General features: G+C 39.8%; 1 protein-coding gene across 1 annotated transcript in view; it reads right to left on the bottom strand.

Annotated features, from left to right (window-relative positions):
- Positions 1–3,405: 3,405 nt before the first annotated feature.
- LOC125308175 (cytochrome P450 2M1-like) overlaps positions 3,406–9,612 on the bottom strand; it is a 15,472-nt gene continuing 9,265 nt past the window's right edge. Inside the window, exons 4-9 of the mRNA XM_048264497.1 lie at positions 8,782–8,942; positions 7,039–7,218; positions 6,462–6,603; positions 5,639–5,826; positions 4,380–4,521; positions 3,406–4,203 (exon numbers count right to left, since the gene is read on the bottom strand). Coding sequence (XP_048120454.1) covers positions 4,019–4,203; positions 4,380–4,521; positions 5,639–5,826; positions 6,462–6,603; positions 7,039–7,218; positions 8,782–8,942 — 998 coding nt within the window. The 3' untranslated portion in view covers positions 3,406–4,018. The remainder of the gene's footprint in view (positions 4,204–4,379; positions 4,522–5,638; positions 5,827–6,461; positions 6,604–7,038; positions 7,219–8,781; positions 8,943–9,612) is intronic.

Here is a 9,612-nt window from a genome sequence, read left to right as displayed (position 1 = left end):
ATTTATTAGGTAATGGTTAACATAGTTTTAGACTGCGATATTCATTGGTCCATGACTGGGGTAAAGTTAAGTATTCAAAATGAATGACATTCAAAGTGATGGTAATTTTCCTACTACGACAGATATCTGGAGACACAGTCAGGATGATGGCAATCAAGAAACAGGCTTTATTCTTTCAATGATCATCAAGGGAAAGAGACAGGCTTCACCATAAGGAGTCACCCGTATCTCTGACTAATCAGAGAAACAACCTAAGCTAAAGTATGTTACAAACAAAGCAGTGTGTGACCTCTACGTAGTTCCAACCCTGATTGAATAGATGTGTAGGTCACAAGGGCTGATGATCCTCCTGAAGGGTCGTTAATCAGGAGGACCCTGCCTTGCACCTGTCCTAATGTTATGCTAACAGGATAGTTTCTGAGTACTTGATGCAGTTATTAGTAACAATGGGAAGATGTAGTATATGTAGACAAAGAGTCAAAGATGGGAGGCTGCAGAGAGGTGCACAGAAAGTCCTCTGTTCAATCCTGAATCTAAATATTGAGGATGTATATGCAAGAGATACAAAATAACATAAGAAATAAACAGTGTGTACATACTGTGTATACAGTGTACAGTCACAACTCACAAGTACAGACCTATCACACGCTTCGATCATTTCAGGCTGTCAAAACAACCCAACATAGAGACTAGCTAATATCCCTTGTGTGTCTAAACAACCCAACATAGAGACTAGCTAATATACCTTGTGTGTCAAAACAACTCAATATAGAGACTAGCTAATATCCCTTGTGTGTCAAAACAACCCAACATAGAAACTAGCTAATATCCCTTGTGTGTCAAAACAACCCAACATAGAGACTAGCTAATATCCCTTGTGTGTCAAAACAACTCAATATAGAGACTAGCTAATATCCCTTGTGTGTCAGAACAACTGAACATAGAGACTAATATCTCTTGTGTGTCACAATGGATGATTTTTGTATATATGTAAAACTGGCAGGTTCTTGCAGGCTGTTTATTGTCTGAATCTTTGAATTTTAAATCTCTCAATGTATTCACATGTCAACGTTTTGCCGAGGAGGGGGTGGGATATGTGTAGACAACGGCCATATTGGAATGCACCCAATGCATTTCTATGGAGGCTTTTTGAGTGCTGCGTCTCCTCATTAGAAAGTTTGTCCCAATGTCGTTGGTTAAGGATTCCCTTGGTTTATTGGGTCTTGTCGCAATTCCCACATTTCTCTCTAAGGGGTCGTTTATACGAGAACGATTGCGAAGGAAGACGACAAAATACTTTATCATAAGTGCCTTTCGTTTACACGGCGACCCCGCCATCGGGGCTTGGAGACGCAAAAATCTGAAGACTCCTTCCAAAGTGTAGAGTTTTGAAGACGACCCGGGTTGCGTCTCCGTCTAAACGGCTAAACCAAAGATCCTTGATCTTTCCTCTCTGGCTAAACTGTCACATTAGAATGTCTGCGGCGTGACGCATCGGGTTCTATCACACCACCACCCAGCGGTCTGGAATGCATATCCAATCGAATATCACATGCTCTTGCGTCTTCATATAAACAAAGATTTCCCCCTGAGAATGCTCGTCTAAACGCGAATAAAAAAAATGCGTCTTCTCTTTTCATCGTATAAACGTAGCCTAAGGCTAGGACCTCCTGTTGCCATCTCATCTCAATTTGAAAAATCATGCATAGAAAATAGTAGCCTAGATGAACCTAGACAGACCTGTTCACAAATTCAAATTGGGTAACAGTTTTGTCACAGTTCAACTAAACTGCTATTCATTTTTGAACTTTGTTCTAGTCAGGGTACATCTTGCGCCACTCTTTGAGCCCTGTTGTCAAATGTCTTTGTCACGATTCCAAGGGGAGAGCTTGACGGCAAGGCAAGGCAAGGCAAGGCAAGGCAAGGCAAGGCAAGGCAAGGCAAGGCAAGGCAAGGCAAGGCAAGGCAAGGCAAGGCAAGGCAAGGCAAGGCTCTTTATTCCAAACTCAACAAACCATGTAACACAACCCACATTGAGTAATAACTGACAAAGACTGAGAGGAGACAGAGGGTTTAAATACACAGGGGTAACAGGGCACAGGTGGACAATGATCAAGGTAAGACAAGAGACAGGTGGAACCCATAATTAAACTAACAGACTAATTAACAGAAAGACAGAGAACTGGACGAGACCAACAAGACAATAACGGGGAACAGGTGTGGAAACAGAAACGGAGGGAAAACTAACAAGACAGGAAGCACAGACCAAATAAGGAGATGGGGCAAAGACAGGTGACAGGCAGGTAAACACAAAGCACATGGGGAACAGGTAAAACTAAACACATGGCAAAACAAACAAAGGATCACATGGCACAAGACACAGGAAGTAAGCAAACCGGAAGACACAAGGGGGGTGTACTACGAATCTCGATTAGTGGGTTAGCGAGGTATGTTGCGCTCAAAGCCAGGCTATGCTGTCACACGAAAGTGGATCTGTTTTAGTGTCGCTATATCACCATGGTATCTTATGCTGTCAACCAAACCTGGTCGGGAGGAGGTTATGTGCTAAATTATAGCTCAAATCGTGTAATCTACTGCACACTAACCAATCAATTGTCTTAAAAACAAAGTTATCTCACGTGTAGGATTCTGTCATATATCTTACAGGTGGAGCTCCGCCTCTACTAACATTTTGGATCTCGAATGTGCTTTAATAGTGCTGTGTGTGCAAATATCCCACTATAGATGTGCATACCATACAACAACTGATGACAATTGATTTATTTGAAGTTTTTAAATAGAGGCGGTCTTGTGCGTCTCCACGCTACACGATTGGCCAAAGTCATCCCAACACCGAGAACGCGCACAGATCTGAGCTGAAAGTCTAGTTTCACATATATATCACATAACTGCTATCGTAGTATCACTTAACGTATACCCCGGAGTCAAGGCTTTGTCAAGCCTCGATATGTCTACATAGCCTAGATATGTCTAACGTGCTTCGTAGTATACCCCAAAGAGGAGCAGACATGAAGGAAAACACTTAACAGGGAAAACACAACACGACAGGACCCTTACAGTCTTTCAAGGTACAATCCATACAATTATAGTAGAATCTGCATGGACCCCAATATTTTAGTATTTGTTATTGTACATATCTTATTTAACACAAAAGCAATATTGTTCACCAATACAAACAATTTTCAATGATCAGATGAGGATAATACAAATCTAAGAAAAAAAAACAAGCATTTACTGACATACAAAGTCAGTACATTTCTACATTGAAAGGCACTTTTTTATCTTATCTCTCATGACTATATAGTAATTTGACACTGGAAGTACTAAGGGGTGGAAGAACAGTTTTATAACAAATGCATGTCTGCATGAGTAAGGAAATTGCCATTTTAAGGTGCATAAACAACTGCTAGGCTAGTGGGCAATGAAATGGCACACAATATTTGCCTCATCTCCAGGTGAGCTCTGGCAAGAATTCAGCTGTACTGAAAACACAATTAGTTGCCAGCACATCAACAATTCTGTGTGTCCACTTAATTTATTTTTGTACTTGGGGTGTATTTAATGGGAACTGTAATTTTGTCAGTTTCTACATTTTCGTTCTACCAGTATGTATTATGGGATGCCAGTGCGGTATGAAAGCATTACAATTCAGGTCACTGGGACACCCAATGAAATGCTTGATATTGAGCGTTTAATGTACGTAGAATAATCATATTTGGCTCGGTAGTTGGCCGTGGTCCAGGAATGGCAATAGCTAATATTGCATGTGAGCATTGCATTGCAACCCCCTATAGATAAGGAGCAATGTGGGTTATTTTAGCACTCTTCTCATTCATGCTTCAAAAAAAAATGTAACTTGTGACATTGTATACTCTCAACCTAAACTAAAATAGAATCATCCCAATATGTATAATTCTTTGATATTCTCACACTGTTTTGAAACAGCCTAAACATGACCTGCAGTCTGGCTGTTTGCACAGTGTAGGGCGTTTCTCATCTACACCCTGAGTTTGGCGTAGCAGTCGTAGACGCAAGGCAGCCGGCCAAAACTACAGCACTTGGGGGTGGTGTCGATCTCCTCTGGGGGCTTGGTGCCCACGAAGGTGAAGCGCTGGAGAAGAGAGGATGTGAAGAGGAAGAGCTCCATCCGCGCCAGACCCTCACCCAGGCAGTTACGCTTCCCTGACAGGCAAGACACCAACACAGGGATCAATGGGTTTACTGGAATATCTGGCTATGGTCATGTTTTTATGAATTAGACAGTTAAACCTCTACCTTACCTAATTTTATCCATTTTAGGGTCATTTCTTGTATCTGTTTTAATATTCAATGTATCTATTGACATGCAGTAGGCCTACCTAATCCAAAAGCCAAGAAGGCATCATTCTTCTTAAATCGCCCCTCCTCATCCAGGAAGTTTTCGGGGTCAAAGTGTCCTGGGTTCTTCCACAGTTTGGGGTCAGAGAGAACCGAGGAAAGCAGAGGGAGAACCATAGTATCCTGCAGGAGGAGAACAAAGGGGGAACATGTATTGTTTCCCTCATATAACCCTCATGTGAACCAATTTGAATCTGCAGCACGCACTGCACACAGTGAGAACAGGCAGTTATACCAATACTGGCTCATCTACTGGTTGGACTGTAGAGGAATTCATGTTCATCTGCGTCTGTGCGCTGGCCCAGTCATGTTTGTGTGTGTTGTGTGGTATAAATTAGCAAAATTATTTTGCTCAGTAATTAAATTAGCATTAGTTTGTGTGATAGTGTCAGGATCTGGCCTTGACTAAATGTGTATGTGCCACCCTAGTGGCCATTCTCTGTATTAGTTTGTGTTTGTGTCCGGGTTTCCTTGTTCCCCATGTGCTTTGTGTTTATCTTTCTGTCACCTGTCTTTGTCTGTACTTTGGTCTGTACTTCCTGTCCTGTTAGTTTTCCCTCCATTTTCTGCTCCCACCTGTTCTCCATTATTGTCTTGTTGGTTTTCGTCCAGTCCTCTGTCTTTCTGTTAATTAGTCAGTGTATTTCTACCCCCCTGTTCCTCTGTCATTCGTTGGCTCTCTGTCTCCATCTTGTCTGTTAGTAAGTTTGTAAATTTGTAAAGTTTGTAGTTTCTTAATAAAGCATGTCTGTTGGAACTTCTGTGTGAAGGAGTCTTGCGAATTGCAAATTCCTGCTGGTAGCCTACGTTATTAACACATGGCAAATTTTGTGTCAAACTAATTAGAGCCCTTTACATTATACTACATTACACAATTTCTTTCACAGTAAGACACAACACATGGCTGTCTCTGTAGTTTGGGGTCCTGTATACGAAGGCGACCTTTTCTCAGCCTGAACTCTCTGAGGATGCAGTAGTTCATGAACTCTCACCTTGAGGATGCAGTAGTTCTTGAACTCTCACCTTGGGGATGTGGTAGTTCATGAACTCTCATCTTGGGGATGTGGTAGTTCTTGAACTCTTACCTTGGGGATGTGGTAGTTCATTAACTCTTACCTTGGGGAAGTGGTAGTTCATGAACTCTCACCTTGGGGATGCAGTAGTTCATGAACTCTCACCTTGAGGATGCAGTAGTTCATGAACTCTCACCTTGGGGATGTGGTAGTTCATGAACTCTCACCTTGGGGATGTGGTAGTTCTTGAACTCGGTGTCGACAGTGACCTTGTGAGGCACAGAGGTCGGGGCCAGGTCCATGTTGCGCTGGACCTCATGAATAACGGCGTCCGTGTACGCCATCTTAGACCTGTCGTCCATGGATGGACTTCTGTCCTGTCCAACCACCTCATCGATCTCTTTTTGGACACGTGCTAAGAAAATGACAAACATGTTTATATTTATTAAACCTAAGGAATGCCCTGCCAGCTACTCCTCATCAATTTCTTTTTGGCCTGTGTGGTGTGCTGAAATAACCATTGGAAAACAAGCTATTAGTTTAAATGATTACTTTAGCAATGTAATAATAATAATATTACATACACAGCGCCTTTCAAGTCACCCAAGGACACTGTACAATTAAACGGTTAATGATATAGTGTAATATAGTGTAAAGCACACTTATTAACAATTATGTATGAAAATTGTGCTATATACATGTAAATAAATTTGACTCTGACTTTGACTATATAGGTCAGTAGCTAACACATTTGACTATAACCTAAAGAATTTCATGCTTATTTCTACAGCTATATTACATGAGCCCATGAACAGAATTTATACAGTGCACAATTTAGGCAGAAATAACAGATCAATGACATGGTGTAAATCAGAATCAGGATTAACATTGAGTACCCTGCATCTCTCACATTTCAGAAATATGAAACACAATATGAATATAAAACACAATATGAATGTATGAATATGAAACACAATATGAATATAAAACACAATATGAATGTGTGTAATTGAAACACAGCTTTGTGTGTTTCCATTTTTTTGTCCAGACCTTGAATGTGTGGGTGCTTGATCATCATCAGTATCATTTGTCTCAGGGTGGAGGAGGTCGTCTCAGTTCCAGCTGAAAACAGGTTCCACACACTGCCCAGCAGGTTGTCATAATGGAACTCACTATTCGGCATGTCCTTCTCCTGAAATGCACAGCACATGCGGTCTCATATCACTGAGCTATGGGTGTCTGTCAGGTTGGCAAGTGAGGCCCTCTAGTGGAGAGATTCTCCAACCACAAGTTCAAGTACATCCAGTTATAATCTCAGTCCATCTAATTATGGAGTAACATCTTGCCTCTTTCTTTACACTTTCAATCTGTCTTCCTTTACACTTATGCATTCATGCAGAGGACACTTTTTTCAATGGCAACTCACAAATGAAAACATTCAAGCTTTGCTGCAAAAGGATACCTTAATTGGGTAATGATAAATTCTACTTTGAAAACAACTAGCATTAACTGATTTCATTATTGCTTAAACAATCACCAGGAAGCAATACATTTTTTACCCATGCCACTCATGAAAGACATTTTTTGGTTAAGAAAAATGTTCCGTTATCCCTGGACAACACTTAACCTGGATCGTTTTAATCATGAAGGCCTCAATGTAGTCACGTGGGGTGGAGTTGGCATCCAAGTGCTTCAGTCGTATCTCGGCCTGGTTCTTCACATAATCATGTGACTTTTGCAGCAATGCAAACATATCCTTGTGCTTTCCAGGAATCCACTCAACAATTTTAGGAAAGATGTTGTAGAGCTGGAAGAGATCATATAACATATAACACTGAGCTATAATAATCTCTGTAGAAACTTCAGAAGTAGTGAAATACTACATTATTGTCCCACTATTTCTGTATTTCTATATTTCCATGTGATAAAAATACTTGAAATAATTGCATATAAATGATGGGAAATATACTCTTGACAACATAATCTTTTAATATCACAAACTAGAAAGTGACTTGCTAATCTTTTTTAAAATATCAATGTCCAGGTATTTTCTGTATTACTGAAGAATGGGAGGCAGATACAGTGATACAGTGCCTATAAAAAGTATTTTTATATTTCCCCTTTTACTGCTTTTATAAATGGAATATTGATAAATTTAGTTTGGCCCTTTTTACATTAACTTACAAAACTCCCATCTTTAATATCAAAGTTAAAGCAGATTTCTACAAAGTAATGTTAACTAATAAAAATACATATTGTAAACGTGCTAATTAACAACCATTTCGTTCGAAAAATTCTAAAACAACAATGTTTTTTAATACTTCAAAATAACATTTGATAAATGAACCTTACATTTTTCAGTAGCCATAGGTATGTAGATTTGAACAAAATCTAGTTTGGTTCTTACCGGGGCTTTTAATGCTTGAAATATCTGATTTTGTTGACCACGCTCGGAGTTTAGTGCTGGGCTGATGGGTGCCTATTCCCAACCTTTCTCACGGCACATCAACGGTTAGCCCGAGAATATTCATCGCAATCCAAAATTCCACTGGAGCTCCAAACGGATTTGTACACGCAGCCTTACAAGACTGTTTATAGCTCTTCGAGTCACAATAAAATGTAATTTTTGGTTTAAGCTAATTTAGATACACTTGTGTGACGTTCCGATATATAATGCGAAATAAGTGATTGCATAAATATTCACATTCAGAACATGCATGTTCTGGAGTGGCCGAGTCAAAGCCCAGACCTCAATCCTATAGAAAATCTGTTGCTGGACTTGAAAAGGGCTGTTCACACTCAATCCCAGCCTGACAGAGCTTGAGCAGTTTTCCAAAGAAATATGGAGTAAAATTGCAGTATCCAGATGTGCAAGCCTAACTGAGACCTATCCACGCAGACCCCATGTTTTAATTGCCGCCAATTACTACGGTAAATGCTGACTTGAAGGGATGAATATTTATGCAATCACTTATTTTGAATTATATATTTTTAATGAATTACCATTACTCTGTAGAAATCTGCTTTCACTTTGACATTGAAGAGGCGATTTTTGTGAATTATTGTAAAAAAAAGGCCAAATTGAATTGATCAAAATTCAATTTATAAAAGCAGTAAAAGGGAAAATATCCAAGGGGGGTGAATACTTTTTATAGCACTGTATAATTCAGTTACCGGTATATCTCTTTGGTCAACAGAAAATGATAATTACTACTAGGCTACTCTAATCTACTCATTGTATGCAGTGAAATGTGGGAATAATAATTCCTTGTTATTGTCTTCACTTGTGATACCAGTCAGTGCTGTAGAGCTCTTGTTTTCTCTACTTGTCTTAAAAAAAAACATTCTATGAAAAGTAAATAACACATACCGAGCCCAAAGGACTGCTGAGCACGTCAAAGTAGGAGTTGACTGTGTCATAGAGCAGCAGGAACTGAGGATCTTTGTACTCGAACCGGTGGCCAAACACAATGGAGCAGATGACATTCGACACCGCATTACACAGCAGCTCTTTGGGGTTGAAAACTGCACCTGTAAAAAAGATTTCACAGCAATTCTGTTTTACTTGGTTCTATGTCATTTCTATTGTCATTACACAATAATAATAATATTATTAATGATGATTAATAATTAATGATGATTAATCTTCATTGGTTTTTAATTTATTTGAGTTGCATCTGAATGACTTTCTGAATTAATTAGTTGCACTACAAGTTTTCCACAGTTTTGCTTATCATTTGACATACAATCTGAATGGGTAAGCCTGAAACCTGGCAAAACACTAAATCTTTGTCAATCTACATTTACTCTAAATTACAGCTTTCAACAATATTTTGTTTTGTTAAGACATGTTTTGCTGTGAGGGAGGGCCAGTGTTCTTCCACAGGTCCTCCATGTGACAGGAATATTGCCAAAACCCCACAGCACACTGCAGTTTAAGGAGCAGTAAAATACTGTACTTATAGATGGAATGGTGTCAAAGTTCATGTCCTAGTTCTCAGCTTACTAATCTCTTAAACACAGGCCGCTCCCATGCTGAGAAAGGCTTCACTTGGCGGTTTCAGTGTTGTTATGTTCTCCTCAAGAGAACTTTGCCTACTGTTCCCCTGAAATGGCCTCTGCTTTACATCCACCTCAGTGAACGACAGGTCTGGATGGCAAAACTAGTAAACCCAAGTGGAAATGGGCATTATTTGGCCTT

This window comes from Alosa alosa, chromosome 15 (assembly GCF_017589495.1).
Source record: "Alosa alosa isolate M-15738 ecotype Scorff River chromosome 15, AALO_Geno_1.1, whole genome shotgun sequence".
Taxonomy (NCBI): Eukaryota; Metazoa; Chordata; class Actinopteri; order Clupeiformes; family Clupeidae; genus Alosa; species Alosa alosa.
This window is presented reverse-complemented; position numbering and strand designations above follow the sequence as displayed.